Genomic DNA, 17,847 nt, shown 5'->3' with positions numbered 1-17,847 from the left:
GGATTGAACTGCGGTCCCTGTGCTTTGCTTAGCTTAGCTTGTTCTAAGTAGGTGCTTTAGACCACTGAGCCATCTCACCAGCCCCTAGAAATCTTCTTAAAGCAAGTACCTCTATATGTAAAAAGCCCCCCCCTTTTTTTTTCTCTTTAATTCAAAAAGTAATAGCTTTTCCTGGTTTAGGGTATTTTATCTATGTTAATGCCTGTTATTGATTGCTAATATTATAAAATTAGGAGTCTAATATGTTTTCTGTTCTCTAGAAATAGTATCTTGTCATTTTGTTAATTAGGGAATAATCAACTTTATGTCATTACAAAAAGTTTTTATGAAATGCCTAAATCTGTTATAGTTGTGATTATATTTTAAGTTTCATTTTTGTCTTGATGTTTTCCTCCTAGGCTGAAAATCTATTGTTAGATGCGGACATGAACATTAAAATAGCAGATTTTGGTTTTAGCAATGAATTTACTGTTGGCAGTAAACTAGACACGTTTTGTGGTAGTCCTCCATATGCAGCCCCAGAGCTCTTCCAGGGCAAGAAGTACGACGGGCCAGAGGTTGACGTGTGGAGTCTTGGCGTGATTCTCTACACTCTAGTCAGCGGGTCACTACCCTTTGACGGGCAAAATTTGAAGGTATAAGAAGCAATTGCAGCCATATTCTTCCCAAAACTAACGGGATGTTTATAAAATTCTATAGATTAATATTTTTATATTACTTTAGGGGTTTTAGTCAATGTGTGGGTTGGTTTTTGTTTTTTTTTTTAAACCTAAAAGTTGACTCACTTCTTTCTTTATATTCCAAAGGAATTGAGAGAAAGAGTATTAAGAGGGAAATACAGAATCCCTTTCTACATGTCCACAGACTGTGAAAACCTTCTCAAACGCTTCCTGGTGCTAAACCCAATTAAGCGTGGCACTCTAGAGGTAATCACACCAGTGGGTTGGGCATGTTGCGTATTTTCAGAACTTTGCTTGGTTGGTATGATATACTGAATGTACTTCACTGGTATTTTTTAAGAGGAAAGTGTGACCAAACCAGAAAAATTTACTTTATGAAGGGCCAGCAAGATAGTGAACTAAGCGCCTGCTTATGCAAGTGCAGGGACCAGGCTTCGATCCCAGGTACCGCATACCATGCTGGCCACTGATACCAGGCGTGGTGGCTCACACCTGTAATCCCACCACTGGGAAGGCTGAAGGCATGAGGATAACTTGGAATCCAAGCTGCATAGTGAGACCCTGTACCAAATACATTAAAAAGAAAAATTTACTTTTTGAGCTATAACAATGAAACATTTTCGTTTTTTTCTTTTTGTTTATGTATTTGGTACAGGGTCTCACTACACAGCTCAGACTTGTAGTGATCCTGCTTTCAGCCTCCTCAGCACTGGGATTGCAGGCGTGCACCACCATGCCAAGACATGTTGGCCCCAGGGATCAGGGCTGGCATGGCATACAGGACCCCGGATTTAACCCTGGTCCCTGCGCTTGCCAAAGCAGGCACTTAGTGCACTGAGCTATGTTGCTGGCCCTGAAATGTTTTCTTAAATATTATGATTACTGAGATGTTTGTGATGCTGATAAACAGTCTGCATTTTCAGCAAATCATGAAGGACAGGTGGATCAATGCAGGGCATGAAGAGGATGAACTTAAACCATTCGTTGAACCAGAACTAAACATCTCTGACCAGAAAAGAATAGGTAACTGTTCTGTGGCATTCTGTGTGTGTGTGTCTGCGTGCAGGGGTGTGTGTGTGTGCGTGCACGCTTGCGAATGTTTGTTTTGTCTCCAGTGTGTATGCTCCAAATATAGAAGAGGAAGTTACGCACTGAATGTATAGATCAGCTCCTTTGTTCTGCCATATTGAAGAACTTAGTAGTTTCCTATACCAGTACCCAGCAGCTTGTAAAAATGTTCAGCTGCTCATTTCTGTTAGAAAGTATGTAATCTTTTAGATCAAATAAAGAAAATTATTTTACTCTGTTAAATAATGATTTCTTATCCAAACAAAACATATAAAGTACGTTGTATCCTTCTTTTAGACATTATGGTGGGAATGGGATACTCACAAGAGGAAATCCAAGAGTCGCTTAGTAAAATGAAATATGATGAAATCACAGCGACGTATTTGTTGCTGGGGAGAAAATCTTCTGAGGTAAGAGTAATCAGGAAGAACCAAAATACTCTTTTGGGGACTGGGGCGGGGGCGGCGTTCTCTTTGCGACAAGGTGTCGCTATACAGTTCAAGCTGGCCTTGAGCTCACTTTTGTAGCCCAGGCTAGTCTTGGACTCACACCAGTTCTTCTGCCTCAGCCTCCTGAGTGCTGGGATCACAGGAGTGTGCCACCACATCCAGCCAAAATACTCTTTTTAAAAAATTGATGTTTATGTAAACTGTTTCCTTAGTTTTTTTCTTTTAATGTGTATGACATATTTGGCACTTCAGTTTTGAAATTTACCTGTAAGTAACTAATCTGTAAATGACCATTCTGAGCTACTACTTTAACTGCAAGATAATAACCCCATATAACAGATATTGTCATAAATATCAGCATTAATAAATTATTATATAGTCATTAATAGTTTAGAAATGGTTGTAAAAGATGAAATAAAATTTGCATGTCTACAGAATGTCTGTAGTTAGGGGGCCTGGCCCTAGCTCAGGCCTTTAAGCGGCTGCTTCCACAAAGCTGTCAGCCTCAGGTTGCTCGAGTTCGAACCTCACACCTCTCCCGCTGGCCAAAAGTGCCCTGAAGGCATTCGAGGAACAGAATGTCTGTAGTTATTTGAAACAGCTTAGAAGGCAGACCCTAATGCATTCCCTTTTGTGAGTTGCTTTTGCCCAAGTGTGGGGTTGTCACTTTGTATTTTGTGACCTACCCTCTCTGTGTGAGTGCTCTTGAGAGATTTGTGGTCAGGAGAACCCGAGTTTCCTAATAAGCCATTGGGGTCCATGTGTAGTTGCTACTCTTCTTGTTCTCCCCTAGCTGGATGCTAGTGACTCCAGTTCTAGCAGCAACCTTTCACTTGCTAAGGTGCGGCCAAGCAGTGACCTCAGCAATAGCACCAGCCAGTCTCCTCACCACAAAGTGCAGAGAAGTGTTTCTTCCAGCCAGAAGCAGAGGCGGTACAGTGACCACGGTGAGTCTAAGCTGTTCAATGGCTTCTTGGGGACCATCCTCTTGCATGGGGGATTTTAGAATAGAAATTGACTTGGTATCCACTTGTTGCATTGTTTGGCATTCCTGTAGTTGGTGACCTGATCCTGGCTTTTGCCTCCTGGATACATTTTATTCAGTGGGCTTCAAATGGGTGAGGCCAGAGTGGGTGGAAAGTGTACCCTCTGCCTTCCTGGATTCCTGCCTTATCCTCTATCTCTGTTCATCTCTTTATCTCTGCCTGGGCTTACTTTCTAGGATGGCACTGTGTGGGAACTCTGTATCTTTGTGGTCCTGCCCAGTGGCTTCTACCACTGGAAGCTATTGGGCACTTGAACTTTTTTAAAATTTTAATCCATGTCAATATGTGTAACTACCTGTGGCCAATGACCTCCCCGCCCCTTTGGACAGGGGGCTATCAAGAATACATGGTTCCTCAGTTCTGACTTGGATTAGCTTATTCTTTTTGAGACTTGTCTCTTTGTGCAGTTCAAGATGGCCTTGTGGGGCTGGTGAGATGGCTCAGTGGTCTAAAGCACCTACTTAGAACAAGCTTAGCAAAGCACAGGGACCGCGGTTCAATCCCCCAGCACCACATGCCAGCCAGCCCCGCCCCCTGGTGGGCTGAGCTGGCCACACACACACACACACACACACACACACACAAATTTTTTTAAAAGTTAAAAAAAATTAAAAAAAAAAAAAAAAAAAAAAGATGGCCTTGTGCTCACTTTTGTAGCCCCCAGGCTGGTCTTGAACTTGCAGTAATCCTCTTGCCTCAATCTGCCAAGTGCTGGGATTACGGACGTGTGCCACTCCACCTGGTTCCTGGCTTACATTTTTATTGTCATTCTCATCTCTATTCTTCCAGTTGGTGTGGCTGAGCCATGCTCACATAGTACTGCAACATAGAAACCACTACTTGGTGCGGCTGTGGGTCCCAGTGAATGTGCTGACTGAACCCAACAGGGATGCTGCCTTCAGGGCAGCCCTGAGTTGGAGTCCTGAGATGCTGCATGCCTGGTGGTTTCTTCACCGATAACTGCATGTGCACATGTAAAAGTTACAGGCCGCATTCTAAGGTTCAGGATCTACTTTTAGCCTGGTCTTAAGTTCCAAGAACAATCCTCATACAGAATCCCACGCGTCCCTTGCTTATTTTGTTTCCCTTCTCTGGATATTTTTTACCTCCATTCTTTCATCTAGAGATTTGAAATTGAGAACTACAGAGAGCATTCCAGGTGTGCACAGCTTGGGTTTTACATTAAAATAATAGCAGCTGGCTCTAGGGTTCAATACCCGGTTCCACAAAAAAAAAAAAAAAAAAAGGATATTCCAGAGATCTGTTTATAGAGAAGACTTGTGACTGACCAAGTCCCTAGCTGTTGTTTTGTTTTGTTTTGTTTTGTTTTTAATGGGGATGATAGTTGTAAATAGCAAAGGAAAGATCCAGCTGCACTATGATCTTCTGGTGCTGAAAAGAGACAGGTCCCCATATGACCCCTAACAAAGAGCACGCTGGGGAGCAGGGGAGAGCTGGGTCCAGCTAGCTGCCTCTTCTGGGTTTGTGCTGTGTCCAGCCACAATGTAGTGTGTAGCTGTGCTAAGTTTTGGGGGTTTTTTTGTTTGTTTGTTTGTTTGTGGGGGGGGGTGGAGCTTGGTTTGGTTTTTTGAGACAGGGTCTCACTACGTAGTCCAGGCTGGAGTTGAACTCACATTGATGCTCTGAATGCTGGGATTACTGGTGTGAGCTCCATGCCCCATTTGTAGCTGTGTTTTTAACTCTAGACCTTAGGTGTGATGCACTGCAATGTATACCCACTTTTCTGGAAAGAGTGATATTTATCAAGTTTTTAAAGGGTTCTCTATCACACATTTATTAATCCAGCTGAGCATGGCAGCACATTATAATTTTAGCACCTGGAGAGGCTGAGGCAGGCCTATGGCCAGCCTGGAACACAACAAGGAGAAAAGCAAAAACACTAATCAAAAAATGTATTGAGGCCAGGCATGACAGTGCACACCTATAATCCTAGCACTCAGGAGGCTGAGGCAAGAAGATCACCTTGAGTTCAAGGCCAGCCTCCTCGGCTAGATAGTGAGTTCAAGGCCTTCCTGAAGCAAGACTTCCTATTAAAAAAAAAAAAATGCTAAAACACTTTGAAAGTCATCATCAAAAAAAGGTTTGCATCTGTTTCTCACATCTTCAAAAGGATAAATTCATTTTGAAGTGAAGACGTAAATCTAAAATATAAGACCCTAGATATGCGAAAAGGAAACATGGGTGCTGGAGTTCTAGCTCAGTGGTAGAGCCTTGCCCAGCATGTGAGGTTCAGGCTTCAATTCCTAGTAACACATGGGAGGGAGGGAGGGAGAGAGGGAGAGCGGGCGGGAGGGAGGGAAAGATAGATTGACCAACCAACCAGAAGAGGCACGAAGATGAAAGGAAAGACGTAAAAATGAACTACAGAGCTGGAGAGATAGGTCAGTGGAATAAGCACCTGCCTGACAAGTGCAAGGTCCTGAGTTTGACCCCTGGTACCAAAACAAACAAAAAAATTAACTACAGAAAAATCAAATTTCTAAGTGATGTACCATGCCACCAACTACTTTTTTTTTTTTTTTCTTAGCACTACACATTGAGCTCAGGGTCTCAGGCATGCTATTCAAGCACTCTGTCATTGAGCTACATCCCTAAATTATACCGCCAACTACTGCCCAATACATAGAAACTAATAGAACCACACACGTTTCAAGGGACGTGTGCTGAGAGTGAGGCAGTCTCAGATTGCCTTCTGTAACAGCCTGAAATGACAGAATGTAAGAGACAGACAGAAAGACAGTGGTTTCCAGGGTTGGGGCATGGGGTGGGAGGGAGGGAGCTGAGGCCATGAAAAGGTGGCTGCTAGGTTTTTCCAGTGGAACTGTTCTGCACCTTGATTGGTGATGCCTGTAGGACTCTATACACAGGATGAAAGGATAAAGTACTGAAAACATAGCCGGAGAATCTGAATGAGGTTGTACACTCAATCTGCCTGTTTCCATTCAGAATCCCATATCCTAAAATTTAAAGATATAAAAATTCTGGGGCAGGGTTTTAGCTCAGTGGTGCAGTGCCAAGTGTGAGGTCCAGAGTTTGATACCCACTACCAGAAACAAAAACATTTTTTTCTAAATACAAAGGTTTCAAAGCAAATCAGTAGTGGCTAGGCGGGCATGGTGGCAACCCTTTCCCATGGGTTGAAGTGGTTCTTTTCTGATCTACACCTATAATCCTAGCACTGGATGGCTGAGGCAAGAGGCTCACTGAGAGTTTGAGCATACTGAAATTGTCTCAAAAAAACAAAAGAAAAAAGCAAATCAGAAGATAAATAGTAAGGGTAATATCAACCTATATGTGGCTATTTGTTTTGCATGTTAAATTTGCCAATCTGGGACCTTAATTGGTCTTCTCTCATTAATGAAGTCCTTGTTTCTTCCTAATTTAGTTTGAATTAGAGTTAGAATTTAGATTTTTACCCAAAAAGTAACTACTCTGTGCCTCCCTCCTTTCAAAGAACTAAAATAGCATCTTTTCTACCTTAGCATAAGCGATGAGCATTTGCTGCTATACCTTAAGATTTCCATAGGGCAAGCTGAGGAGATAGCTCAGCAGCATAAGCGCCTACCTGGCAAGCACAAGTTCCTGAGTTCAATCCCTGCTACAACATGCCATACCAGCCCTGGAACCCCTGGCACACAGAACCTTCTCCAGAACAGGGCATGATAGCACATGCCTGTAATCCCAGCACTGGGAAGGCTGACAGGAGAAGCACTAGGAATCCAAACTGTGTAGTGAGTGGCTGGGGAGATGGCTTAGTACAATAAGTGCTTCCCTGGCAAGCACAAGGGCCTGAGTTCAATCCCCGGTTCCAACAAAAAAACAAAAAACAAACTGTGTAGTGAGACACTATATGAACAAAAACAACAACAATAAAAGATTTCCATGGGGCATCATAGGCTCATGACTACACTAACTTCAATGTTTTTTTTAAATTCTCTGAACTCACTGTTGAGATCTCCAAATGGCTCACCATAGAACTAGTTGTTCGTGCACCTGGGTTATCACTGGTCCCTCCTTGGAAGACTCCTTCTAGAACAAAGCTATAACCAGGAACCTCTGCCTGCTTCCTCCCTGTTACATGGGGAGAGAATATGTTTTCCTCTGCTTCTGCCACCTTCTGGCAACTCAGATTGCTGTTATCTACAAACTATGCATGCATTTGTAAAAAACAAAAACAAAACCCGTGATGTCTGGACTGTTGTCTTGAAAAAGGTGCAGGCATCTCTTGTATGAAAAGGGCAGGTTGCTCAGCTGTACCGAGAGCGTGTGCCGGGTGTGCGTTTCCTATTTGTGCAGTGGCCCCCACCCCCACCCGCTTCCCAGAGGACAACTCGAGACACTGGGAAGGTGGTGAATTTTTAAAAATTTGGGAAGTAAGTGAAATTTTAAAATTAAATTTATTTCATAGGGGAGTATAAACATATGTAAATAGGAAACATCTTAAAAGAATTTTATTGTTTTACCCTTTTGAAGTAAATTTTAAAGAGTCAAGTTTTTACTCTTTATTTTAGCTGGACCAGCTATTCCTTCTGTTGTTGCATATCCAAAGAGGAGTCAGACCAGCACTGCAGACAGTGACCTCAAAGAAGATGGAATTCCCTCCAGGAAATCTAGCAGCAGTGCTGCAGGAGGAAAGGGAATCGCACCTGCCAGCCCCATGCTTGGGAACGCAAGTAATCCCAACAAGGCAGATATTCCTGAGCGCAAGAAAAGCCCTGCTGTCCCCAGTGTAAGTATCACTGGATTGCTGGGCTGGAACCAGCTATGCAACTTTTGCGAGTCCATCCCTTATACTCTGGGCTCTCCTCTGTCCTGCTAGGCCACCAGGCTCAGAATCCCACTTGATGCATTGTGGGTGTTTCTTATTGACATCCATTGTTTTATTTCATTCTCATTGATCTAGCACAATACCTGGCACTGGCTGATTTATGAGGAGCAGGAATTGATTTGATTCTGGAGGTTCTGGAGACTGAAAAGGCCTCATCGTCTGATGAGGACTGTTTGTCTGCTTCCGAGATGACACTCTGTTGCCACATGATTTATTAGACATTATCCTTGCAGAAGCTGTGACCCTGTCCCCTTTAAAGCACTAATGGCCCCTTAACCCCCACACCTCTTATCCCCCCCCCCCCCCCAGTTGTGGGATTGAACTCAGGGCTTTTACACTGTGCTGTGTATCTCAGCCTTTTTGTTTTATTTGGGACGGGGTCCTGCTAAGCGGCACAAGCTAACCTTAAACTTAGGATTTTCCTGCTTCAGCTCTTGAGTAGCTAGGATTATAATAGGCCTGTGCCATCATGCCAAGCTGACCTTCTTCATACCGTTACATGAGAGATTGTCAACATGAACTTACTATTGAGAGACTAACACTCAAGCTGTAGCATACCTCCCACATCCTAGAGATGTCACATGGTCCTGAGTGCAAGGCTCTTCCCGGTTACTTACATGTCTGCCAAGGCCACACAGTCTGACAGAGGGAGCCAGTAAAAATTGTCTGTGCAGAGGTACCAGCAGGCAGAAGCATGTTGTGCACAATGTCTGAAAACTGACCACTGTGTTTCAGGCAGGATCTGCTTGTACTAAGAACATGTCTTGGGGAGGTGGATCAGCTAGACACCAGCTTTTAATCCATACTTTAATAAAATACCTCCATGAGTAGGTGCTATTTGTTAAATTATATTAAAATCCATTCAGCTTCAGAAGCCTTTCCCATGGGTTGAAGTGGTTCTTTCTGATCTAGCACAGTAATAATTATTCTTTGCACTCCTGGAAGTAATTTTTGAAACAACGTGTAGAGAAATGAGTAATCTTAAGGTTGTTTTACAAGTATGTTGAGAGGAATGCAGCTGCACACCCTCAAAAAAAACCCAGACAGGAGCTTTGAACCTACTGCTCCCTTGTGTACCCTTCCTTATGTTGTTGTTGTTCAAACGCAGAACCTTGCGCTTGCCGGGCAAGCACTTGTGCCACTAAGCTGTTTCCCCAACTTCCTTGTGCCCCTCTGGGGACAGGAGTACATCAGGAGCCCAGGGTTATGTCTCATCCTCTGATATCACACTTGCTTTTGGCCTTTTTTATTGTGGTCTCCAAATGTCATGAGAATGTTGACCCACACGGCCTACTTTTGTTGACAGGAGAGGGGATAAGGATTTCAATCTCTGCCTTTGTGACTTTGTTCCTCATGCTCTCAACTCATCTTCATGCTGCCCTTGTAGAGTATATCCTGAGCTACCCATCCTTTGTCAGCTACCCATACTTGCCTATACATAAAAGAATAGTTAACATTTGTCATTAATTTTTGGAATTGCAATCCATCCTTACAGCTGTGGCACTCTGGTGAGATGACTCATCCTGGCAGGGGCAGGTGGCAGAGCAGACCACTTGCTTCCTGAGCCTGTCCCTTTATAGGTGCATCCCAGGGACCAAAGGACCCGACAGGGCCCCACCTCTAAAGGATCTCTTATCACCTCCTTAGTCTCACTCTCAGACCAAGTCTTTACTGTGTGGGTCTGTGGGGTACTCATCCAAGTTGTAACAGAACATGACTTCCTCTCATTTGCCTCTGGAATTTGCCTACACTGATCTGCTTGTGCTGTCAAAAAGGCGATCGCTCTGATTAAAAGTTTTGATTAGGCCAGGTGTGGTACAGGGAGGCCAAAATGAAAAGATCATGAGTTTAAGCCCAGCCTGGGCAATTGAGTTGAGGCCCTGTCTTAAAAAAGGATGTCATTTAACAGGTGGACCCCAAGTTAAAGCCCAGTACCACTAAAAAGAACAGTTAAGTTCAGATGTCGAGTGCTAGGATAGCATGTACCAGGCTCTGGGTTTAACTTTTGGGACCTGGAAAAAATTATAAGTGAATTTGTGAATTTATGATAAACTCCTTCATTGTGACTTTTTTTTTGGGGGGGGCCAGAACTAGGGATTGGACTTAGGTCCTTGCACTTGCCAGGAAAGCGCTTATTCCACTGAGCCATCTCCCTGGCCCCTCATTGTGACTTTTGATCCTTGCTTTTTTTTTTCTTTTCCCTCCGTTTTTATTTTGGGTCATTTGGAGTATGGTTGAGTTGTAAGAGAATTTCATGAGTCCTGAATAATAGACCTTAATCAGATACAAGCTTGTAAATATTTTCGCTGGTGGTGTAGTTTGTTTATTTTATTTATTTATTTTTGGTATTTTAGGGAAGGGTCTACAGGGTGTTCAGGGTCTCACTACTAGATCGGACTCATAGTGATCTCCTGTTTACAGCTTCCCAAGAGCTGGGATTATTGGTACCCCAATCTCAATTGCCTCTCAGTGCGTCCTGGGGGCAGGGCCAGCAGAGCAAGCCCGGGGATCAAACCCTAGCCCCTCCCCTGTGCCTGCTTGCAGGCGCTTTAATCTGCTGAGCTACACGGCAAGCCCTTGTTGTTGTTTTGAGATGGGGTCTCACTGTGCAGTTCTTTTTTTTTTTTTTTACACTTTATTTTGTGTGTGTGTGTGTGTGTGTGTGTGTGTGTGTGTAGCTCGCTCAACCAGGGGGGGGGGGGGCTGGCTGGCATGTGGTGCTGGAGGATCGAACCGCGGTCCCTGTGCTTTGCTAAGCTTGTTCTAAGTAGGTGCTTTAGACCACTGAGCCATCTCGCCAGCCCCATCACTGTGCAGTTCATGTAGGCTGTGATCTCACTTTGTAGCCCAAGCTGGCTTTGATCCTCCAACCTTAGCCTCTCAAGTCCTAGGATGATAGGCATGGGCCACCATACTCAGCCTATACTTAACTATAGATTAAGACAAAAACAGGGGCCGGGAAGATGGCTCAGTGGAATAAGCAGTTCCCTGGCACAAGGGCCTGAGTTCAAGCCCCAGTTCTGCCAAAAAAAAAAAAAAAGACAAAAATGCTGTTTTCTTGCAGAGCAACCCAGCATCTTGTGGAATGACACGGCGAAACACTTACGTTTGCAGTGAGAGAACTACTGCAGACAGACACTCAGTAATTCAGAATGGCAAGGAGAACAGGTATGGAATTATACTTGTTGGTAAGAAAAGTTTTTCCTAATAGATGGAGATACATTACTTTTCTTGTTTTCATAATCAAAATTCAAATAATAGTGTTCCCTGAAGGTAAGTTAAATTTCAGTTCTAATTTTCAGCAAAATACTAGGGCTTCTGGGGCCAGGGAGATGGTTCAGTAGAATAAGCTCTTGCCTAGCAAGTACAAGGGCCTGAGTTCAATCCCTGGTTCCACAAAAAAAAAAGGGATTCCAAATTCTTATCATACAGAGCACTTTTCTCCTGGCTGTGTATGAAGAGAATGGGATTGAGTTAAACTGGGGTGGTTTATTCAAGGAAGTAGATCTTAGTTTTCAAACAGTGACTAGGGAGATGATTTTGTAAACACGAATACCTGAAACATGCCAAATGCCGGGTGGATGGCAGCCTGGGAGGTGTGAGCCCACCAAGGCCCACACGTGTTCAGTGAGCCTGCAGGTGGCCACAGAGGCGTAGCGGGGAATACCTCGGAGAGGCACAGTCATACCCAGAAGAGAGTGAGAGTCAGTCTGCTGGAAGACATGAGGTACTGACACGTATTCTCACGTACAGCTCTGTACCATGCAGCCAGCTATCTTAGAATTACGAAACAAAAGACATAGTAATCACAAAAATTTGATTAGGTAAGTTTGGAGACTGTGAGTTACATTAATATGTTTGCCATAAGAGAAAAAGGTTGAGTTTGGAGAAAGTAAAGTGTATGTCTTCTGTATTTTTAAAAATTCCAGACTGACATGGAGTTTTCTTCATTTTTGGAAGTATATACACTAAATTTTGAGTGAGGATTTACATGTGAGTCCTAGAGTAAAAATCATGTGAAAGGAGTTCACATCTCTTGTTGTCCCCTGCCCTCCCAATTTGTCTGGTTGTGTCTGGCATCAAAGTGGTTTCTTTGGGGGCCTGCCCCTTAGCTCAGTTCTTTAAGTGGCTGCTTCAACAAAGCAGTCAGGCTCAGGTTGCTGTGATTCGATCCCCACAACTCAAGCCAGCCAAACCTGTCCTGAAGGCATTGGAGCAAAAAAAAAAAAAAAAAAAAATCCTTCTGCCTTGGAGCCAGGGAGATGGCTCAGTAGAATAAGTGCTAGGGTCTGAGTTCAATCCCCAGTTACACACACACACACAAATTAAAAATCAAAGTGGTTTCTTCCTGAAATTGAAGGTTTCTGTCTCCGTGAGATCCTATGAGTCACGTGATCCATGGGACTAGTAATCTCTGTATTGCCAGAGAAAGATCTTCTCTCTCCTTAAACCTATCGTGTCCCTGTTCCAAGATGCCACTTTAATTTGAACTCATGAGGCTAAACTTGTCATGTAAAGTTTTTTTTTTTTATCAGTTAGTGAATTTTTAGAAATATTTACATTACAGTAGTTTTCTTTTCCAACTCTTATGTGTGTTTTGGGGCCTGGCCCTAGCTCAGTTCTTTAAGTGGCTGCTTCCACAAAGCTGTCAGCCTCAGGTTGCTGTAGTTTGATCCCAACAACACTCCAGCCAGCCAAAAGTGCCCTGCAGGCATTCGAGGAGCAAAAAAAAAAAAATCCTTATGGGGCTGGTGAGATGGCTCAGTGGTCTAAAGCACCTACCTAGAACAAGCTAAGCAAAGCACAGGGACCGCGGTTCAATCCCCCAGCACCACATGCCAGCCAGCCCGCCCCCTGGTGGGCTGAGCTGGCCACACACACACAATTAAAAAAAATAATAATAATATGTGTGTTGTGACATTAATATTTTTTCTCTGGTAGATTTTCTTTTTCCCCATAATTTTATTGAGAAAGATTTTCCTTTTTTTCTTTTTTTTTTTCCTGTATTTAGGACAGGGTCTACAGGGTCTTACTATATAGATCAGACTCGTAGTGATTCTCCTGTTTTCAGCCTCCCAAGTTCCCAAGTGCTCGGATTATAGGCAGGCGCCACCATGCCCAGTCTCAGTCACAGTCTCAGCATACCCTGGGGGCGGGGCCAGTACAGCACACCCAGGATTGAACCCCAGCTGCTGCACTCTGCCTAAGCAGGCGCTTTAGTCTGCTGATCTATCACACTGGCCCTGGTAGATTTTCTTCTAATTCAATTCCATTGTGAATTCTATAAAATTTATTCTAGTTCACGAGTGACTTACAAGACTCAAAGTTCCTGAGGTTAGATTTCCTTGTATAGGACTAGGTACTATATTTAGGGCTTTCAAGGAAATAGATTTAATACAAGACACATAATTTATAAGAATGAATGAATGAATGAATTTATTTATTTATTTATTTATTTATTTATTTATTTATACTGGGGATCAAACTCAGGACCTTGCACTTGCCAGACAGGAACTTATGCCACTGAGTTCTCTCTCCAGCCCGACTATTTTATTTTAATCCTTTTTTTTTGGTGGAACCAGGGATTGAACTCAGGCCCTTGCGCTTGCCAGGGAAGCGCTTATTCTACTGAGCCATCTCCCCGGCCCCTCCAATTATTTTATAATATTCATCCAAAAAGTCAAATGCAGGGCCTGGCGAGATAGCTCAGTGGTCTAAAGCGCCTGCATAGGCAAGCGTGCAGGGACCTCAGTTCTATCCCCAGCACCACATGCCATGCCATGCCAGCCCCGCCCACAGGGTGGGCTGAGCTGACCATTAAAAAAAAGTCAAATGCAAAAGAGTACAGGAAATCTGTCCAAACATTAAAGACCCAAAGAATCCTGCTGAGGCTCTAAATCCCACGGCAATGTCCTACATGAATCCAGCTGGAAGCCAAGAGCCCCCAACAGTATCTCATGCAAGTCTATCAAGGATCTGCACTGGGAAGGCCCAAACATCAGAGGTGGAAGCCAGAAAGTCTGCACCAACAGAATGAAGGATCTGTGCCAGCAGGCTGAGGGGTCTGCCCTGGAGCCAGGAAGTGATGCTCAAGGCAAGAACCAGCGCTCCCCTGAAGAGAACCGCAGCCATCCACAGCAACATCGAGGATGTGAGCTCCTTCAACAGTGAGAATAGCTTGGGTGCATATCAGGAAAGCCAGTGCAGCAAGCTTCTCCAGGAGAACCAACAGTGTGCCATCTTCCCTTTCAGTTCTCCTCTTATGCTGTTGGCAACAATCGTCAGGTTGGCCTTTCGCAGCTAGCACTATCTGGGTGTCACAAGTTGACCACTAGTCAACCCACCACAGTAGAAAACTTGCTTCACAGCCTTCTGGTTCTTAGAATTGCTCTGTCTGGCTCCTTTGACCTTTAGATTAGGTGGCTCTGTGAAGTATATGAAATAAACTTTCAAGAGTGCTCAGCCCAGGGCCCTGTATGTGCCTCACCTTTGTCATACATTTTGTAGCCCAGGCTGGCCTCAAACTCTCAGCAGTTCTGCCTCAGCTTCCTGAGTACTGGAATTAGAGGTACGCACCACCATGCCCAGCTCTCTCTGTCTTATAAATTAATTTTTAAGACTGTTTAAAAGTGTTCGGTTTAAGGCTGAATTAGTGGTCACATTTTTTACAATGAGCTGAGGTGCTAAATGTGACAGTTTTCTTGTACACACTGAGACAGTGATTGAGACTGGGCGTGGTGGCATGCGTTCCTGTAATCCCAGCACTTGAGAGTCTGAAAACAAGAGGATTGCTATGAGTCTGATCTTTGTAGTGAGACCTTGTGAACCCTATACTAAATACATTTAAAGAAAAAGAGGGGCTAGGGAGATGGCTCAGTGGAATAAGTGCTTCCCTGGCAAGCTCAAGGACCTGAGTTCAGTTCCTGGTTCCGCAAAAAAAAAGAAAAAGAAAAAGAAAAGCTTAATGGGGGTGGAAATTGATGAATTTCTTTTTCTTTTTTCCTTTTTTTTTTTTTTTCTTCAGTACCAGGGATTGAACTCAGGACCCTGCGCTTGCTAGGGAAGCGCTTATTCCACTGAGCCATCTCCCCGGCCCCTAGTATTTTTTACATTGAGATAATTTTTATATCGTTTTATGTCATTTTCATTTGCTTATTTGTTCAGGCTAGTCTTGAACTCACGGTGTAGTCCATACAGGCTTCTCTGGCATTGAACTTGTCACAGTCCTCCTACCTCAGCCTCTCAAGTATTGGGATTGCAGGAATGCACTACCACGCCGGCTCCGTGCATGATCACAATTGATCACTGGCTAAGGATTCACTCATCAAGGGCCTCAAATCTCTTAGTAAGGCCTAACGCCCTCAGAACCCTACTCTGAACATAGAATGGTATTTCAGTTCACTAAATGGAGTTTTCCTCTTGCCACAAGCAGAATATTGACTTTTGATATATTTTTCGCTTTTTCTTTTCAAAATTAGCTTTACGTATGATTCTTTTTTTTTTTAAATTTATTTATTTATTTGTGTGTGTGTGTGTGTGTGTGTGTGTGGCCAGCTCAGCCCACCAGGGGGCGGGGCTGGCTGGCATGTGGTGCTGGGGGATTGAACTGTGGTCCCTGTGCTTTGCTAAGCTTGTCCTAAATAGGTGCTTTAGACCACTGAGCCATCTCACCAGCCCCTATGATTCTTATTAGTGCAGTCTTTGTTTCACAAGCATTCCTGTGTGAAAAATGGAGCTAATCATGATATCTAGGAACGCATGGCTTCCGGCCAGCTGCTACTTTGCCCTAAGTACATGTGTGTGGTTTTCCAAGTAAGGCTTGTTGCGAAGCCTGCTATCTTTATGACCAGGCTGTTTTCCACTGCAATACTCCTGATGCAAATTATTTACCTTCTTCTGATGACAGCCTCTAAAAATGATCCAAGTTCAGCACAGGTAGTGTAAACTCAGCAGGAGGGCCTTGGATTGTATCTTCAGTAGTGTGATGTATAGGATTATATAGATTGCAGTGAATCTTAAACATTTAGCACAGTCACGTGTAGCACTCAGCAAAATTTAGCTTTTGTTATTAATGATCTGTTCAGAAAGAATGTGAAGAATTTTTTTTTTTTTTGTTCCTCGAATGCCTTCAGGGCACTTTTGGCCAGCTGGAGAGTTGTGAGGTTTGAACTCCAGCAATCTGAGGCTGACGGCTTTGTGGAAGCAGCCACTTAAAGGACTGAGCTAGGGCCAGGCCCCCTAGAATTTTCTTTTTTTCTTTCTTTCTTTTTTTTTTTTTGGTGGAACCGGGGATTGAATTCAGGCCCTTGCGCTTGCCAAAGAAGCACTTACTCTACTGAGCCATCTCCCTGGCCCCCACACATTTTCGTTGTTTTTTTTTTTTATTCCAGTTTTTTAATAATTTCATTTGTAGGAGGTTTTAGTTGAGATAGCTAATATTTATCAAAATAACTGACAGTATACCAGTAATGAATTAACCATGAATTAGTGGGTTATTCTCAGGAGTTAGTGTAGAACCATGAATTCTACACATTTTCTTTTCTTTCTTTCTTTTTTTTTTCCCCCCTTTGGGAGCCAGGGATTGAACTCAGGCCCTTGTGCTTGCCAGGGAAGCGTTTATTCCACTGAGCCATCTTCCCAGCCTCTACACATCTTCACTGTTTAACATGATAGCTTCTAACCACATATGTAAACCACATATTTCTGTCTATTTATTTTACATTTTATTTTTATTTTACATTTTATTTTATTTTTATTTTTATTTTTTTTTAGGGGACCCGGGGATTGAACTCAGGCCCTTGTGCTTGCCAGGGAAGCGCTTATTCCACTGAGCCATCTCCTGGGCCCTCATTTTATTTTTTTTATGCAGGACTATGTAAAAAAATTTTTGTGTGTGTAAATCTTCAATGACTTTTTTTTTTTTTTTTGAAGATCTGTAGATTTTTTTTTTTGAGACAGTGTCAAATCTGATTAATAGGACAGTTTCGATAATACATTGTACATTGTTATCTTCTTAGTGGTTATCCATAGTACATGAAGCAGACAGGATATCTTGTCCAAACACTATTAGTATACCTCTTTCTTCTCATTGAATTAAGCGAAACTATCTATCCTATTTTGTATATATAAATACAAAATGGTCTTTCCTTTGTATCCCCCCCTTTTTTTTAATCCTGTCAGAGGTGGATATTCTATTGGCATCTAAATACTATAGGTGTTTGAATTCAGCTAAACAGTCCAACACTGTCTAGCAGTCTATAATATTAGTGGGTTATTCTCAGAAGTTATTGACTTGAGCCTTTTACAGCTCATCGTATTAATATGGCTTTATTTTATATATCTCGTTTTTATACTTTTCTGCTAGACGGTTAAGACCAAGACAAAGCAAGACCTATATGACAAGAAATGTAACTTTAGTATCTGATAAGGTCCATCAAGTCCCCTCAGGATTTATCCTGTAGCCCTGTACCGCACTTTGTAGATCCTCTGTCAGTGTCAGCCATGAGGATGAGTCACGACCATTGCTTGACCAATTTGCTCTCTGTGAAAGCCTCAGAGAATGTTTTCTCTCCATGTGACTCTCCCCAGGCACACTATACATCATCGATCACACTCCTCTGTGGCTCCATAATCTTCTTGATCAGAAAATTTGGAGCACAACTGAGTTACATATCATTATAGTACAGGTTCTCCTATGTCCTGAGTCTTCACTGACCTTGAAAGGCTAGGGCCAGAGTGTTGGCTGACCTTGCAGC

The 17,847-nt window shown here is 43.1% G+C and overlaps 1 protein-coding gene across 1 annotated transcript in view; it reads left to right on the top strand.

Moving 5' to 3' along the window:
- Mark3 (microtubule affinity regulating kinase 3) overlaps window positions 1-17,847 on the top strand; it is a gene marked incomplete at its 5' end in the record, with an annotated part of 134,705 nt that overhangs the window by 90,246 nt on the left and 26,612 nt on the right. The window contains 7 exons of the mRNA XM_023705608.1: window positions 399-635; window positions 807-926; window positions 1,604-1,703; window positions 2,046-2,158; window positions 2,991-3,144; window positions 7,776-7,993; window positions 11,157-11,260. Of these exons, the coding sequence (XP_023561376.1) occupies window positions 399-635; window positions 807-926; window positions 1,604-1,703; window positions 2,046-2,158; window positions 2,991-3,144; window positions 7,776-7,993; window positions 11,157-11,260 (1,046 nt within the window). The remainder of the gene's footprint in view (window positions 1-398; window positions 636-806; window positions 927-1,603; window positions 1,704-2,045; window positions 2,159-2,990; window positions 3,145-7,775; window positions 7,994-11,156; window positions 11,261-17,847) is intronic.

Source organism: Octodon degus, unplaced genomic scaffold, assembly GCF_000260255.1.
Source record: "Octodon degus isolate 3935 unplaced genomic scaffold, OctDeg1.0 scaffold00226, whole genome shotgun sequence".
Taxonomy (NCBI): domain Eukaryota; kingdom Metazoa; phylum Chordata; class Mammalia; order Rodentia; family Octodontidae; genus Octodon; species Octodon degus.
This window is presented reverse-complemented; position numbering and strand designations above follow the sequence as displayed.